At 36.0% G+C, this 19297-nt stretch overlaps 1 protein-coding gene and 1 pseudogene across 3 annotated transcripts in view; both read right to left on the bottom strand.

Moving 5' to 3' along the window:
• Positions 1-19297, bottom strand: part of PCSK5 (proprotein convertase subtilisin/kexin type 5) — a 507981-nt gene that overhangs the window by 317904 nt on the left and 170780 nt on the right. For all 3 annotated transcript variants that reach the window (XM_055426904.2, XM_088837941.1, XM_088837942.1), the window contains exons 6-7: positions 6616-6704; positions 2760-2932 (exon numbers count right to left, since the gene is read on the bottom strand). In XM_055426904.2, coding sequence (XP_055282879.2) covers positions 2760-2932; positions 6616-6704 — 262 coding nt within the window. The remainder of the gene's footprint in view (positions 1-2759; positions 2933-6615; positions 6705-19297) is intronic.
• Positions 9438-9567, bottom strand: LOC129557671 (U2 spliceosomal RNA; annotated as a pseudogene).

Below are 19297 nucleotides of genomic sequence, written 5' to 3'. Positions count from 1 at the left end.
CTTTCCCCCCTCTGTTGTAGTTGTCAATTTTAATGGCATTATAAAATCTTATTAAGGTTTTGAGTGGTTTTCTCAGTCACATTTTTAATTATTGTCATAAACCTCTGTCTCTACATCGGGTTTTTGCAGTTCTGTGTAGTTTTCCCTTTTTTTCTTTTCTCTTTTTTTAATTTTAATATTTTAAAACCTATATTTTTTTCTATATTTATTCTTTCATTTGTTTTTTTCTACTGTTCTTTTCCCCTTGCAGTTAATCTTTAATGTATATAAATACTCTTCATCTGCTGCTGCTGCTGCTAAGTCACTTCAGTCGTGTCCGACTCTGTGTGATCCCATAGATGGAAGCCCGCCAGGCTCCCCCATCCCTGGGATTCTCCAGGCAAGAACACTGGAGTGGGTTGCCATTTCCTTCTCCAATGTGTGAAAGGGAAAAGTGAAAGTAAAGTCTCTCAGTTGTGTCGGACCCTTAGCGACCCCACGGACTGCAGCCTACCAGGCTCCTCCATCCATGGGATTTTCTAGGCAGGAGTACTGGAGTGGCTTGCCATTGCCTTCTCCGATTCTTCATCTACTTCTATTTAACTTTGCATATCTATTCTTTCTTTTCTTTCTTTCCTTTCCTATGAATATACTTGTTAGTTTTATTTTCATTGCTTTATTTCCCAGTTGGCACCTTGTTTTAGTTTTTTTTTTCAGTTTGTGCTTTAGTTAGTTTTGTTCTTAACTAGTAGATATACTTTTTGGTTTTCTTGTTCACTGGGTCAATCTATTGTACTTTACTTTTGTTGGACTGTTTTGATTTGGTTATGGGTGTATATATATATATATATATTCAGTCACACTTTTTATTGTTGTCATAAATCTCTGCCTCTACGTTGGGCTTCTGCAGTTCTGTGGAGTTTTCCCTTTTTTCTTTCTTCTTTTTTTTTTCTTTTCTCTTCTTTATAATTTTAACTTTTAATTTTTTAAAACCTATTATATTTTTTTCTACATTTATTCCTTTGTTTGCCTTTTCTACTGCTCTTTTCTCCTTGCATTTAATCTTTAATGTATATAAATGTTCTTTATCTATCTCTATTTAACTTCGCATATCTATTCTTTCTTTCTTTTCTTTCTTTCCTTTAACCACCATATGACCATATGAAATTCACCATATGAATAAAACTAGGAATAAAACCACCATATGACCCAGCAATCCCACTCCTAGGCATATACCCTGAGGAAACCAAAATCGAAAAAGATACATGTGTCCCACTGTTCATTGCAGCACTATTTACAATAGCTAGAACATGGAAGCAACCTAGATGTCCATTGACAGATAAATGGAAAAAGAAGTTGTGGTATATATACACAATGGAATATTACTCAGTCATAAAAAGAATGTCTTTGAGTCAGTTCTAATGAGGTGGATGAACCTCTGTCAGACAGAGAATGACAGATATCGTAAAATCTAGAAAAATGGTAGTGAAGAATTTACCTACAGGGTAGCAATGGAGAAACAGACATAGAGACTAGACTCATGAACATGGGGAGAGGGGAGGAGAGGGTGAGATGTATGGAAAGGGCAACATGGAAACAAATTACTATGTGTAAACTAGATAGCCAACAGGAGTGAACTTGCTGTATGGCTAAGGAAACTCAAACAGGAGCTCTGTATCAACCTAGAGGGTTGGGATGGGGAGGGAGATGGGAGGGAGTTTCAAAAGGGAGGGGATATCTGTATACCTATGGTTGATTCATGTTGAGGTTTGACAGAAAACAACAAAACGCTGTAAAGCAATTATCCTTCAATAAAAATAAATTAATTTTTAAAAAAGTCTACAAACAATAAATTATGGAGAGGGTGTGGAAAAGAAAGAACACCCCACACTGTGGGTGGGAATATAAATTGACACAACCACTGTGGATAAGATCATCCGTTCCGTTCCGTCACTCAGTCGTGTCCGACTCTTTGTGACCCCGTGGACTGTAGCCTACCAGGCTTCTCTGTCCATGGGATTCTCCAGGCAAGAATACTGGAGTGGGTTACCGTTTCCTTCTCCAGGGGATCTTCCTGACCCAGGGATCGAACCCGGGTCTCCCGCATTGGAGGCAGATGCTTTAACCTCTGAGCCACCAGGGAAGCCCAAAAGGTGTACACACAGAACCTCCCCCGTGGGGAAGAACCTCAGCAGTGTGGGAAGCTAAATACTGAACTATCATATGATCCAGTAATCCCACTCCTGGAAAAAACTATCTGGAGAAAAACATAATCTGAAAGGATATGTGCATCCCAGTATTCATTGCAGCACTGTTTGCAAGAGCCAAGACACAGAAACAAGCTAAATGTCCACCAACAAAGGAAAGGATAAGAAAATGTGGTACATATATATAATAGAATACTACTGAGCCATCAGAAAAAATGAAATAATGCCATTTGCAACAACAGGGATAGACCTGGAGATTATCATACTAAATGAAACAAGTCAGAGAAAGACAAATATCATATAATCTCACTCACATGTGGAATCTAATTTTTTTAAAAAATGAAACAAAGGAGCTTATTGAAAAAACAGAAACAGACTTATAGATACCGAAAACAAACTTATGGTTACCAGGGAACTCTATTCAGTATTCTGGGATAACTTACATGAGAAAAGACTCTAAAAAGGAATGAATATATGTACAGGTACAACTGAATCACTTTGCTGTACACCTGGAACTAACATAGCATTGTAAATAAACAATACTCCAATAAAATTAAAATGGAAAAAACCTACCATTCTAACACCGTTTTCGAAGGCTTGCCGGGTGAGTGGCGCTGGTCCATCCACAGTCTTGCCATCATCATCTGGACCCCAGCTTGCACTATAAATGTGCACATGCTGGGGATTGAAGCTAACTGATTTGGCTTCAACCATATCTGTGACATCTCCATCCAGCATTCGAACTCCTTCAAGACAGAGAGGAGAAGCAACTCTATGAGAAGCTTTAGCCAAACAGACCAAGATATATTTCAACTGCAGCATTTTTAAATGGAAACTATATTGTATGTAAAAGATCAAAACTTCTTTACCAATTGTTCTCTTTTTCTAAGTTTCCACATTCTCTACCTTCTCTTTATCCCTGTCTTAAATGAATACTTGACAAAGAGAGCCTCAAGCAATCCATCTTCCCTAAACTTCTCTTCATTAGGTTCCTTGTACTCATAATTGGTATAAAACATTCTAACCTAAGCAGTCTTCGAAAATTTGGAAAGCTGCCAAGTTGGAGTGCTCCAATTTCCTCCATATTTAATATTATCTCCTAATCTGAAATACTGATGTGAACTTAATATATTACTTATTTGCCAAGTTATTTATTAAGTCAAATAATAAATGAGAATGCCCTTTGTGCATGTAACACATCAAATAATTCTCAAAGGGTTGGCAATGTTTAGTCATTAATCTTCAAGTAAGTATTCCCACCAGACAGATAGGAATTTATTATTAACCTTAATTTGCTAAAATAGACTAAAATCTTAAACATAAATTTTATGTCAAAGCTTTCTTTCTTCTTTTAATTTTATAGATAAACAATAGTAATGAAACATTTGATTGTTAATAAACATATCTTTCCTTCAGCTGAAGCTAAATACTGTCACTGAGACATGATAGTATTTTAAAATTGTATCTTTATAGCCCAAATTTACTCCTTAGGAAAATGCTGTTATCTAGGAGGATTTCAAGTTTTACTGGTTACCAATAAATGAGGATTAAATAATAAAACTCTAAATCAGGCAGCTTTAGAGGCAATGTGGCTTGAGGAACTCTGGTAAAATATAAAAAACATTCTTGAAGGACATAGATATTTTTTGTGCTTTTAAAAATGTTTAACTTAAAATTACGAACATAGAAAAACGCAGAGAATGACAGTGAACCCAGATATAGCCAGGGCTCAACAACTGGTAACATTTTGCCACATTTTCTTCATCTAAAAATATAAATATTAAGCTAAACCATTTAAAATTACATGACAGATATGACACTATCCTTTAATATTGTTTCCAAAAAAGGGAAGAAATAAACACCCACTCAACCTTAAATCTCCCTAAAGCAGCCCTAAAGATTTTGGCTACTATATCTCATGACTATCTTTTCCTCTAGACTTGCATATTTTTAAAGGAGATGTATTATATATAAATAGGTGGGGTTCCCAGGGGCTCTGTGGTAAAGAATTCACCTGCCAATACAGGAGATACAGGAGACAGGGGTTCAATCCCTGGGTCAGGAAGATGCCTTGGGAGAGGAAATGGCAACCCATTGCAGTATTGCTGCCTGGAAAATCCCATGAATAGAGAAGTCTGGCAGGCTACAGACCATCCAGTCACAAAGAGTTGGACCCAACTGAGCACATGCGCATAAAAAAAATAGGTGATGTGAAAAGCAAAGGTTTTGAACATATCCCTTTAAAAATTACTGGAGAAAAGATACTTTGAAAACTCGTCAGCAGTTTATTCTGTAGGAGAAAATTACCCAGCAGGAGGCTCTGCACACACTGGGTCCTCAGCAGCTATCAGTTCGTTTTGATTTGACATGAATATTCAAAACTCCTCTGCATGGTTTTCACCAAGCAAGATGAACTACTTCATATACTTGCTTTCTATTCAAAAGCATAAAACTGAACTATTTCACCACTACAGGGAGGTCTGAAATAATCTAACCAGTATGTCTAAACATGGGAGTGTCTACACATCTGAATTTGGTTTCTACATCATGAAATTCATGTGACGTCCATGAGAACATGCTTGATAAAATTGTATCTACAGGGTAATATTAATTTTCTGACCAAAAATTAATAAGAATTTTATTTTTGCAAGTTTAAAGATGAATGGTTACTTATTCTTCATTTAACTAAGTGTGAGACATCATGCCTTGGATCTGGAGGGGTTAAATTTATCATTTAAAAGGTTCTTGTTTTCAGGATGACTGAACATTTGTCAGGCATTGCCATACATTCATTTTTTTTAGAGGTCTTATCAGCTAGGTGAGCAGCTTATCTGTGAGGTTCAGAAGTTCACGCTTTCATTCCCTCGAGGTCAAAAGTGCTGGGTTAGCACTGAAGAGTAATGACAGGGACCCGAAAGTGTCTCCCTGGAGAAGGAAATGGCAGCCCACTCAAGTAGTTTTGCCTAGACAATCCCATGGACAGAGGAGCCAGGCGGGTTACAGTCCATGCGGGTTGCAAAAACTTGAACACGACTGAGCGACTAATACTGAGAATGTCTCTGCATGTCTGAGTGCGTGTGTTCTGGACTGCAAGGAGGGTTGACTGGACAGCCATTGTAGTTATCTGATTATCTTGAAGAGAGCAGGGGCCTCTAGCACCCTCACTATTCTTCGGAGACGTATGTCTCCTTTCCATAACTCCTCTAGGAATGTTTCACTTGACACACAGCAGATGCTCTCAAAGTACAGTTAATTACTGGTAACAAGCTGCCATACTCTAAGAAACCCAGGTGAAATAAAGAGAAGAGGTTGAATTTACTGACAACTGACATACAAGACAGTCTCAGAAAACCTTTTCTTAGTATCTTTATCATATACCGCAATTATTTCATGTTATAAGATGTCTACATTTACTTTAGAAAGGTCTATCATTTTTATATTATAGATCCGGTGGCTCAGGTGGTAAAGAATCTGCCTGTAGTGCAGGTTCGATCCTTGGGTTGGGAAGATCCCCTGAAGAAGGGAACGGCAACCCACTCCGGTAAATTTGCCTTGAGAAATCCATGAACAGAGGAGCCTGGTGGGCTATAGTCCATAGGGTCACAAAGAGTTGGACATGACTGAGCAACTAACACTTTCACTTTCACCATGTGGAGACAAATATTATGTTGGAAATGAGCCTAATTCCAGGAACTTCATCTTAGGAAATTCTTCAGGAGATGCGTAGGGGAACACTTCTAAAGCCAACAGGATCTACACATCTCTTACAATGTTTTCTTCTCATTTGTGTGTGGCTGTGGCACCAGGCTATACTAACAAAGATGATTGTACATGTGAAAGTGAGAGCTTGCTTCTATTAATATCTGAATTTATACTGCTTGTGTTGGGTTCCTGTAGTAAGTATAGGTATATTTGAGTTTGTGTGTGTGTATATACTATCTATAATCTGCAATTACTAATGGTAATAGTATTACTACACTCTTTCAAAAGGAGGTCGTACTATTTAAACTGAAATTAAAAGACTTTTTGTAAAGCCTAAGGGAAAGAAAAAAAAGTATTTTCTGTTTAACAGAATTTTAAAATGCTTTTTTCTATAGAGATATTCTGGGCTGGTGTTTATCTTTTTAGTTCTTTCTGACCTAGGTACCAATTTTACAGTTCCATATAGATACTAATGACCCCATTTTTGCTATTGGACAAGCTCCTTTCATTTTTATTTAAAGAAAGATTTCTGTGTTTGCAACACTTCACAGGGCTGCTTCAAAGTCTTTGTTTTAATAACACAGGTTAACACAGTCACTTTGCTGTCGGCAGTAGTTGAACACTGTTATGCAAACATATGTTTGTCTTTAGTTCAAAAGGGGTTATGAAAACGAGTTAGCAGAACTCTTGGCTCATTTCTACATTCACAGGAGTCTGGGTCCCATACCTCCAATCTTGGCGTTGAAAGCAATGCCGACTGTACAGTGAGAGTTGTTTGCTGCGGCGGCCACTTCTCCAGCACAGCGGGTCCCGTGCCTGTAGGGAGAACACACACACTTTCTAAAGGAAGACACCTCATTCTCCCAACAAGTCCTTGTCACCACTCAGACCTCAAAGTGGTGGAGAATGTAGCAAGCTGTGGGTGTTTCTGGAACTTCCTACCCATGTAGCACTTAGTCTGTCCATAGCAAACTTTTAGCACTTAATTATACTCTATTTTGGGTTATATTTTCATATGCTTATTTTTCGATAACTTGCTTTCTCAACTAGAAAATCCCCTTGAAGGCTAAAATCAAATTGTATGTTTCTTTGTATTTTCTGCACTTTCAACATCCAACATGATAACCACTAGCCTCATAAGACTAATGGATACCTGAAATGTGGCGTGATTGCATATTAATTTTAATTTTAGTTATATTTAAAAACTAGTACTCAATTATTACAAAACTTAAGAATGTGAATATAAGAAGTACTTTGTAAACTGGAAATTTAAATGCACATCAAGGATCTCTGATGAAAATTTATCATCTAAAATGGGACTGGTGTAAATACACACAGAATTTCAAAGACCTTGAGTGAAAAGACACAATAAAATAATGCATTAGCACTTATTTCATATCAATTACATGTCAAAATATAATACTCAATACAATATATTATCAAAACCTATTTTACCTGTTTGTTTTCACCTTTACCCTGCTCTTTCAAGATGTGACTGACAGTAAAGTAAAAAATTTTTCTGAAAAATAGTCTGTTAATTCTTACCATGATAACAGTTCTTTGATCAGGAAAATCATTTAGCTAATAGGACTTCTAAGATCTTATCCAAGGAGTGCAAAGAAGTGTCAAGTGCAAAGGACAAGCTCTTTAAAAATGGTGGCCTAATAAGAGAATTGATGCTTTTGAACTGTGGTGTTGGAAAAGACTCTTGAGAGTCCCTTGGACTGCAAGGAGATCCAACCAGTCCATCCTACAGGAGACCAGTCCTGGGTGTTCATTGGAAGGACTGATGCTAAAGCTGAAACTCCAATACTTTGGTCACCTCATGCGAAGAGCTGACTCACTGGAAAAGACCCTGATGCTGGGAGGGATTGGGGACAGGAGGAGACAGGGACGACAGAGGATGAGATGGCTGGATGGCATCACCAACTCGATGGACATGAGTTTGGGTGAACTCCAGGAGATGGTGATGGACAGGGAGGCCTGGCGTGCTGTGGTTCATGGGGTCACAAAGAGACGGACACGACTGGGCGACTGAACTGAACTGAATGTCATCTCTCTCTTTCTATGTAAATATTAATCTATATATCATTTAAATGGTTACAATTATTCTTTCAGTTCAGTTCATCTTTTCAAATATTTATTAGCTATTTCTATGTCTTGCCTTGTGAATAACCTCTTCATGCTTTTTGCCCAAATCACTCATTGCCTTTCCATCATATCTGTTATAAATATGTTTCCAAATGTTTTATTTGGAACATGAAAATCTTGTTTATGGCATTTTTAGGTTGTCACACACAATATTTATTCTTGTTATACTCATAATTATCTTGCCCCCTGATACTGGGTTATACCAGTTTAATCATTAGAAAAAATGATCTCTTTTTCAAAAAATACTTCTTTTGGAAGTCCCAAGCTAAACTACTAATTTTTCCCTGAGCATAGCAATTATTTACTATGATTTTTTATTAGCCTCTTGTTGCATATTACTTCCTGGTGTAGGTTATTTTTATTCAAATGTCAAATTCCCTTTATGAGTTTACTGTTTTTATACTACATTGCATCTATTATTAATGCAAGTTCTACAGGAGCATAAGGACATCTGTTTTTAATTCTACCTTGGTTTATTCTTAGGCCCATGGGTTATTAAGAAGTATGATTTAAATTTTTTGAATGTTTGCAGCTGTTATATTTTTTATAATCAATAACTTCATTAACTTATGATAAAATATTTTTATGAAGCAATCGTTTGAATTTTGTGAGTGCACAAAATGGTGAAGTATGTGATCAATTTTTATAAATGTTCTATGTGGTTGAAAAGATGTATATTTTCCAATTATTCTAGATAAGTCTATCATGTCAAGCTTGTTCATTATTTTGTGGATTTGTTAATATTCTTTGTGGTTCTATCAATTTTTATTGCCTTTAGAATGGAACTATCAAATCTTTCTAGTGAAACAAATTGTTTATGAATATGTAATAACACTTCATGTTTCTTAAATAAAATTAAAGATATCTGGTTAGTATTTAAATTATAAACCACTTGATCCTTTTACTTTCAAATATTCTGTTTATATTAGTTATAGCTCATAAATAGAATATAATTTTTTAAAACTTGGCAATCTTTGTTTCTGACTCAAGAGTTAGTCCATTTATATTATCTAAATATTCATATACACGTAATCATTTCTGTATTTTTCCCCTGTACTAGTTTGGATGTTATACATTCTATTATTTAGTGCTTATCCTAGATATTTGATCATGGATACCTAAGATCACAAAGTTACTGATACTTTTTTCAACTTTTCCAAAACAGTACAGATGTCAGAATATTTTAAGTCTGATTATCCAGCCCTTGACATGATCCTCCCATAATTATTAGTTACACATTGGATTTTTAACACTAGAAATCACCCACTACTGTTCTACTTTGAACAATCAATGTTTGTTTAGATTTACATTTCTTGCTTTGTTTATTTCTGTAGCACTTATTTCTTTCTGGGATCACTGATTTCTTTCTGAAAAACATTCTATAAATGTATCCATCAGAGAGGCTTTTGATAGCCTCAGAAAATGACTTTATTTTACTGCTCTTCTTAAAAACTAATTTCAATGGATATAGTTAAAATAGTAAGAACAGATACTACACTCGATCTTAGCCAAAAGGTAGAGAAGCATTTTTTCAATGGGTATAGAATTCTAGACTAATAGCACTTCAAAGATGCCATCCCACAATTTTTTAGCTTCCCTTGTTTCTGGTGAGAAGTTAGCCATCTGGCAATTGAATTCTCTGGATGCTTTTCAGATCTTTGCCTTTTCTATTCTGCAGGTTCATTAAGATACTGTGTGTGGATTTTAAAAACCTCTTTCTTGGAATTCCTAAACCTGTAGTTTAACATTTAAATTTTCAGAAGTCTCAGCTAGTACCTTTGTAAGCTAGTACCTTGATGTATGCCTTTATATCATTCTATGGTTCTTCTTATCAGAATCCCAATTAAGCATACATTAGACCTTTCCACACTTTTTTAATCTTTATCTCACCTTTAGGCTTCCCACATACATTGCTCTCTTGGCTGTGTTCTCTGTAACTTGCTCAGTTCTATATTTCACTTATCCTGTCTTTAGCCATGACTAACCTGATATTTAATCCATTCACCAAATTATTCTTTTCAGGTACAATACGCTTTATTTTTGAAGTTCTTTTTTTTAAATCCCCCTGGTTAATTTGGATAGTCAATTTTTCTTAAAAATGCTTTTCAAGATTTATTTCCTGATATAAATAAATTATATATAAATAATAATTCTAAGTAGGTGAATCTATTTATACTATTTGTGGTTTTTACTGGCTTGTCTTTATGGCAATGTTTACTCCATGCAGTTGGTGAACTGTCCATTTAGAAGATCGTGCTGTTTAGGCTTTTATTTTTGTGAATTCTTTGAGGATGGTATGGAAAACTCATTTAAAACTCATTTAAATTCATTTCTAACACATGCCTTGGGCCACACCAACCAGGACCTGTTCCACCAAATTAAAAATGTGGGCAATACGAGTAATGTGGATTACAGGTGCAAATTCCACAAGAACTGTGACTTATTCTCAAAAGTAGTTATTTATTTATTCCTTTGTCCCATCTATTAACCAGGGAGAGAAAGTCAAATACATCCTTTCACTTCCCATGTAGGATTTCTTTTTCTATGTTTATTGCACTGAAGACAGTACCTCAGGGGTTCCCCTTTATGTAGGAAGCTTCTCTCAGCCCGTTGGACCAAAGCCTTGTCTCCTGCTATCTCTGGACTTTAAAAATTCAGTTCCAGGCTGGTTGGGATTGGTTAGTTACTCTGGGAAATGCTTGGTGTTGCCCACCTAGTTTACAGATTTGAGGCTTCTCAGAGAAATACCCTAGCACCCCATAAGCTCAACTATGCACTAAGAAGTTCTTTAATATTTCCCCATGAGTTTTAGATATACTGTGGGAGGAAAGATTTAATTGAATATCTGTTCTATCATATTACTAAAAAAATAGAAGTAACTTGGTTCTGTATTTCTAAAAGCCCTGCACATATTATGTGCATCATTCATGTAAAATGAATGCTTGTAAGTGAAGAACACAGTGAATATTTTCCTTATAAAAACATTTCTTCTGTACAGGGCTCTACATCATGATATGTGGACTATTTTGAGGAGACAGGCAAGTTATACTCTACTGCTGACACATATATTTTAAATATCAGTTAAATCATATATTTCAGCATACTGTAATTGAGGGTCCAAATTGCAGCTCAACTACATTTAAACAGCCCACTCTTCAGATGACAATGATCATTATTCCAAGTAAAGTACTAGTCATCTTTTTTATTTTTATATCTTAGTTAGACTCTGTTTTGACGTGGATTTTAAATAGATCATAGAACAATGAATATATCATCATGACCTATTCAAGTATGTGATCATGACTCAATTTCTTCCTTCTCCCAAAAAACAAAGGCTGGTCAACAAAAAGTATATTCATGATGTCAGTAAATATGAAAGTCACAAAACAAACAAAACTCTGTTTTTCAGAGGTAGTTTTCTTCAGAGATGACTGAGTATGAGCATTTAAAGTATTTTTAGCATAAGAAAGACTTAGTAGATTTTAGTCTAGAAAACAATACACTCATTAGATTAAGCTCGGACCCACATGTACCTAAATAAAAATTTTTCTATCCAAGTCCCATACAATGTTCTTTGGAAAGAAAATGAGTCACCTGTTTAACTTTCTTACATATGTTCACAATATTACTAAGAAACATACTTTCTGAGACCTCTAAAAGATAACCCAATAATGTAAATTACAAGGATATATAAATCAAGGACTTAAATTGAATAGCATCTAAAATAAAGTACATGCAGAGAAACTAGGAATTAAAAATGCATCAATTCTCTGAATCCCTTAAGGGTATTGTTATATCTGCCCTAGTAAGTGTAAAATGTTGTGTTATGTAACATTATGTATTATGCAATTTTTACTTGAATAAATGATTTTGGCTCTTAAGGAACATCTTGATTTAAAAATCACATCTGTCTTTGTCCTTTCCCTTTTTCTTACTCAGAAATATAAGTTTTCTCATCTGCTACATTACCTGTTCCCAACAAAAAACCATTGTAATTATAGGTCTCAAGAAGTTTTACTTTGGCTATCTGATTGAAAAGATGGAAAATCAGATCAGAGAGTGCCTGTTAACTCATTTCTATAATATTGTGAACTCATACAAATGAAGTGAGGCTAGAGTATAAATTTGTGGGGTCCGTTACATCTTGCTACATGGTAAAGTACTGCCTTCACTCCTTCGTTTGCTTTCTCCTACTCTAGTCACACTGCTCTATAAACTTTTTTTATTTCATATGAGTTAGTAGGGATGGAAATATTAACTCATTTAAGATTTACCATGAATCTGAAGGTAAGATGTGAAGAAGCTCAGCAATGAATCAGAAACATCAAGACACAAGCATGAGGTCTCCGGTTAGTGATCACTACATTGCTTGAAATTATACTTGTATGGAATCAAGCAATGACAGTTGGAGAAAGACTACTTTCTATGTCTTTTCTTTCTTAGAACAAACATCTTCGGCTGTTCATGGATTCTGTCTCCAGGCTCCTGCCCCCACTGTTTCTAGTCCCTTTGACATCTGATGTGTCCATTCTCTTTGGCATGTTTTCATTTTGTTTAAATCTGAGTGAAAACCTTCCATCTGAGCTTACTTCAAAAGCCCCCTTAGAAAGGGACAGGACAACAAGAATAATGATATGTTTGAGGTATTCTCCAATATATCATGCAGAGCCTTTATTTCTGATTGCTTGTGTAGCTCTTGATAATATTACCACTTTGTTTATATCACCCTCTCCACTTCTCAAAGTATTTTAACCTCATCCGGTTCTCACTTCAACTCTGCAAAGTAAGGCAAAACTGACACTACTTCTCTTATTGCGAGAAATGTAGTCAGTCGTATAGTGATTAGTAGGTATAAACTGTGATGGGGCAATGACTAGATCTGGGTCTCCTGGGCATAGATAAATTAATATTTTTCACTCTTGCAGCAAGACTCACAGGGGTCCATATTCCTAAGTCTTTTAATGATGGCCAAGATTTCTTGACTTCCTTTCTTCTACCCTACTTATTCTGTGAGGTAGAGGCAACTACTTCCTCATTAGTATTGATGACAACATTTTTGACAATATATTTTATAGAATCTCCAAACTAAATTATTCAACTTGAGTTATAAGGAGCAAATGCTGAGAATCTTAAAAATGAAAACTTCAGAAGAATGGGAAATAGTTGAAAATAGATTTTCACTCTATCTCCAGTGAAAAGCTTAAGGAACATGTTGGCAGCAGGGAGGTGGGGGAGAGAGGGGGAAGGGTAAATGAAAATTTTTAGGGAGGAAAAAAACCACACAGTCAACTTTCTGATGATTAGTTTTTGTGAGACTATTAAGATAATAGTTTCTGATGTGACGACAATTAAACATAGTCACTGGGGCTTCCATAATACTAAATTTTTTTAATATACTAGGAAGAAATTCAGAAAAATTCATTCACAATAACTGTTATGGATTGAATGTTTCTGTCCATCCTATCCCAAGCCACATATGGAAACCCTAATCCCAGTGTGACGATGTTTGGAAATGAGGCCTTGTGGAGACAACTGGGTGATGAATAGTAGTATCACGATGGAATGAGTGCCTGTATAGGAAAACACACAAGAGAGCTGACTTCTTTCCCTCTGCCATGGAAGAAGGCAGCCATCTACAAGCCAAAAGCCAAATCTGCCAGCACCTTAATATCAGAATTCCCAGCCTCCAGAACTATGAAAAATAAATGTTTGTTGTCTAGGCCACCCAGCCTACTCTGTTAGCGTAACCTGAATTAAGACAGTGAAGGGCACATAAGATATGATTTTATTCACAGGCCTTTCGATAGCCTAATATTGCAAGAAATTTAAACATGAACTTAAATTATGACAGTTTTTACAACTAGCAACGCACATTATGAATCCTCCTTTTGGCTCTCAGGAGTAAAATATACAATATTTGAAGAGATTAATAAAAGCATTCATCAATTGCTCCAAAGCCTAACAGATACATTGCAGGCAAGGAAAGAAAATGAAAAAATATAGTATTAGAGCATTACATAGTCACAGAATACTACTAAGAATTAGCATCAGAAATATAATATGCAAATGACTAGCAAGTATTTTAAAAAAGGTGCAGAATATTTCTCCTGGATGGTTAAAATTATTGTCAGTCTGACACACACACACACATGAATACACCTAAAAGCTTATAAAATATGAATATGGTATGTAAATTGCATTAATGTAATTTTCCTGGCTTTGATATTTTGCTATAATTACACATGTTGCTACCACTGGGGGAATTTAGGTGAAGGATATGGGGGACCGCTACTATTTTTAAACTTGCTGTGAGTTTATAATTACTTGAAAGTTTAAAAATCATTGTAGGTTTGAAGAATTTGTACAGTTATTTATAATATTGATTGTAATCCAAGAAGAATATTTCAGTCAGAACCTAAAATATTGAAAATAAATAAATCTGAAGTGGTCAACATGTTTTAGAATTTTTTTCTCACCTCTGCCATTTTCCTTCCTCCTTAACTTCCCTAGCCTAGGAAAATTACTTATTCATTGTTAAATAAATCACTGTTAAACATACTAGCTCACGTTTAAAGGAAAGAATAAATAGCTTGGTTTCTTAGAAAATCTAGTTCTTTACCTCACTTCTGTTGCTTTCCCAGCTATAACGTGGCATGGAATGATGAAGTACAATAAAACCCACAGCAGGTTAACTCACACACACTTCTATACATATAATAGATAACCCTATTGTATAGCAAAGGGAACTATATTCAGTATTTTGTAATCATCTATAAGGGGAAAGAATTTGCAACACAGACACGCTACATGGAGTAAAAATTTGTTTGTGTATACACATGTGGGCTTTTTGGGTGGCTCAGACTGTAAAGAATCTGCTTGCAATGCAGGAGACACAGGTTTGATCCCTGGGTCAGGAGGATCTCCTTGAGAAGAGAATGGCTACTCATTCCAGCATTCTTGCCTGAGAATTCCATGACAGAAGAGCCTGGTGGGCTACAGTCCATGGGGTTACAAAAAGTTGGATACGACTCAGGGACCAACACTACATATGTATGTATGTATGTATGTATGTATGTATGTATGTATGTGTGTGTGTGTGTGTGTGTGAGTCACTTTACTGTACACCTGAAACTAACATAACATTGTAAATCAACCATTGTTTGTTGTTTAGTTAGTAAGTCGTGTCTGACTTTTTGTGATCGCATGGACTGTAGCCTGCCAGGCTCCCCATCCATGGGATTTCCCAGGCAAGAATACTGGAGTGGGTTGCATTTCCTTCTCGAGAGAATCTTCACAGCCCAGGGATCAAATCCACATCTCCCACTTGGCAGGCAGAATCTTTACCACTGAGCCACCTGGGAAGTCCAAAAACAACAATACTTCAATTTTTGCATTTTTATACATGTTTTTGTATACAGTGGCTGACCAAGAGATAGGCTTTTCATCAGCCTACCTCTCTTCCTACCCTTATCTTTATAGATCAATGACAAAGTCAAAGCACTGGGTATGAGAGATCCCTTTGATGAAATTCATTAATCATGATGATTAAATTAGGCCCTTTTACTTGGCTCCCTGGTTGATATTCTAAATTTACCCCACCATGCTTTTCAACTCTTTTTTGCTTTACTGATTACTATTTTGATTTACTGATTTCCACATGTTACTTGTGCTTAGTTCTATGAATTCACATTGCCATGCCTGTCTATATCCCCAAGTAATTCTGTGATGCTATTCCTTCCCCACTGGATCTATTAAGAGCCCATCACCCTGCTCTTCCAGCTCCTTAAGCTCTTATCAGAGGGTTCTGTTCAGTCTCTGAAAATTGCACAAACTAGTTTTTACTCCATGTAGTCAAAGTTTTGGGAACAGTCTGATATAATTTTTCACCACAAATGGGGGCCTGAGACATTATCTCCCTTACCCCTTCACTACAAATATTCAGAAATTAGTCATTCTTGTTGATTCTTTTTAGATGTGTTTTTAGTGAGCTGAGAGTCAAGTGTCTTCTCTTGAAAGTTCATAATGAATCTGGAGGCTCCAAATCTTCCCTGGAGCTGGAGGGACAACATGATGCCCATCTTTTCTACTGGACATCTAACTGCTTTACTAGGATAATTACTACCTACAATTCCAGCACAGAGAAATGTAGTTTCTTTTTAGGTAAGCAATGAACTCTGTCAGGAATGCTATTTTATTTTTATTTTTTTTGAAAATTATTAAAGTACTTACCAAGAATTCTTTTAGTTAACAATATTACTCCCTCCCAGCTCTTCCTTCCTCCTTCCTTCCATTTGTCCCTTCTTCCTTTCTCAAGTCCAGATAATCTACATCCTATGTCCCAGACATCTTCTTAACAAGGGGTATATAGAGTTGAAGTATCCAAAGCTATGGCACTCACAGTCTTGGTGGGGAAAAGTCTGAGTAAAGGATTAATGAAAGATTTTCTCCTTATCTACGGGAAAATTACTCTAAGATTCTAGCTCTATTTCCCTTGGTATCTGAAAAAGGTGGAATGTCAGCTACCAAAGAACACCATTTATGGTTAAAAAAAACAGCACTGAACTTTAATTAGTGAGTGACCATGAACTGGGAGGTCTGTGGCCAGAACAATAAACACATGGTGAGGAGTTGTGGCTTTGGGCTTCTGAGAGAGGACACTGGAAACTGAGTGTGACCTTCCCTGTGTGGCCCTGGAAGTTCTGTTCACAGGCAACTGCAAGAGATATTGTTCCTAAGAGCATGAGGCTTCCAGGGCAAAGGGACTCTCACACTTTTCTTTCTAGCACACCAGCAGTGTCACTTGGGTGTCACTTGGGTCATGGTGGGGGGATAGGGGAAGAGTAAAAAATAATCCTGGAGCTGGTGAGCACTCCTCCTGAAGAAATATAGTTGACACTGCCTTACTAAAACATGATATTTCTATCCATCTAATTACCACTTGTGGCTTAAAGAGTCCTGTGATTTCAACTAACCAATGAACTAAGATCACTGACAGGGGTGCTGTAAGATGCATGCAAATAATTACCAAGTATTGAGGTACACACTAATCAAGGTGTATGTATAAGGTGTTACAGAAATTTCGGCTCCAAGAGTTCTGACTTCAGGTTGGTGTTTATGAAAATGCAGCCTAAACAACTGTCTCCTCCTTACACCTGAACTGATTTTTCCTGTAATTCTGCATCCTCATAATTATAAGAAAATTTCATAATTAGAACTCATGAAAGCATGAAATATGAAGAATATACTGAGTGTGTATACCAAGAGACTGGAAAAAGATCTATAAAGATAATGAAAGAAATAATGACCTGTATCAAATAATAATTTTGATTTTTCTGGTCTATTTCTTTCCATACATATTTCTCTTCTACAAATGTATACTGAAAATCACTTCATATAAATATTTCTAAAGTAGCAAAAATAAGAGACCAGGATGCTAGAATGTACCTTACACAGAGAATATTTCCATTTTACCCACGGTTTTGTAAATAGATAAATTCTCATTTTATAAATATTATAATTACCTAGTTAAGTGTGTATAATGAGACAACTCTCATGTCCTGGTTCATAATTAATTAACTTTTCTGTGTCATTCATTCAGCAAATATTTATTGAGTACCTAATACATCCTAAGGAATGTGTTAGTCACTAAGGATTCAAATAGTGGGAAAAATAGCCATGATACAATGTATTTTCAATGAATTCTGTTGGCTTAGAAATCCTGAAAAATAGGTAATAATTCACAAGTCTCTGTTCATTTAGCAGTAAACTATTTAACATTCTGCTTCTATTTGCTTTTGCTAAAATATTCAGGTAAAGATACCATTCAATGTCTATACATAGTGAAATAGGCTAAAAATATTTGTTTTACTCAAAATCTGTTAACTATTGACTGATGGGGAAATGTGATCTTATAAATATTTGACTTCAATTTGCTTGAAACTGCTTCAATATCATGAATGAACTGTCAAAACACTTTTAAAGATGTGAGTTGTACTTTGTAAGGAATAATAATCTAAAATAGGTGACTACTACAGAATCCTATTTGTTTGCAATACAGTAGGTAAACCGTGGCCCCGAGGTCTAAGGAGTGGGTGGTGCTTAGTCCCAGGGCCCCTATGAACTCAAGAAAGAGGTCCTAAGGTATAGATAAGTAACTCAAATACCTTCTATTCACTGGGTGATCATCACTTCAGCTCAGCTCCGCCAAGCACCATCCAGCCCTTCTGTTTATTGACAGCTATTCTTGGTTCTCTCTGTAGAGTCCATCAGAATTATTTCCTTACATATTGGAAGGTTCTCAACATTATGGAGGTATGAAACCGACAATTAAGGAATGCCTCCCTCCAAAACATATAATTTATCATAATTCCTAATTATCAGTTCAGCATTTTAGCACAGAAATAATATTTCATTTAGAAACAACATAAGGAATGGGTCTTTATTACCCATGGTATTTGCATGAGTTTATGAGCAGGGGTTGGCAAACATTTTCTGCAATGGGACAAACAGTAAATATCTCAGGCTTCATAGGACCACATACAGTCTCTGTCAGATATCCTTTTTTTTTTTAACCCTTTGAAAATGTAAAAAATATTCTTAGCTAGAAAATTAACAGATTTACCTGCATTGTACAGTTTGATAAATTTCTGGTTTCTAGGTATGCAGGGAAAATACAGCCATAGCCATTTATGTCTTTTTGTTAACTAAAAACACATGCTTCTATGTTTTCTACCTCCTCTTCCTATGATTTGATACTAATACTGAATATTTTTTAATGTAAATTCATCAATTCAATAGCTATGATGTATCATTCACATCCAATGGTTAATTTCCCTTTGAAAGAATGCTTAATGTAATTTGCAGTTTAGACATCAAATCAACAAATGGTAAGGTTCACTTATTTATTATTAGATAATCTCACCTAAATTCTCATAAATTTCATTTAATTTGATCTCTCCAATAATCTTGCACTGCATATACTTTTGTCCCTCTTATAGGGAAGGAAATGGAGATTGCTGTGGGCTAAGTGACTTCACCAAGGTAATCCAGCCAGTTTACTGCAAAAGAACTTGAACCCAGGGCTTTCCTGGTGGCTCAGTGGTTAAGAATCTGCCTGCCAATGCAGGGGACATGAGTTCAAATCCTGGTCTGGGAAGATCCCACATGCCTCGGGGCAACTAAGCCCATATGCCACAGCTACTGAGCCCTGTGTTCTAGAGTCTGCATTTCGCAACAAGAGAAGCCACCACAATGAGAAG

This window comes from Moschus berezovskii, chromosome 7 (assembly GCF_049115385.1).
Source record: "Moschus berezovskii isolate FMDL1 chromosome 7, NW_MosBer_1.0, whole genome shotgun sequence".
NCBI lineage: Eukaryota > Metazoa > Chordata > Mammalia > Artiodactyla > Moschidae > Moschus > Moschus berezovskii.
This window is presented reverse-complemented; position numbering and strand designations above follow the sequence as displayed.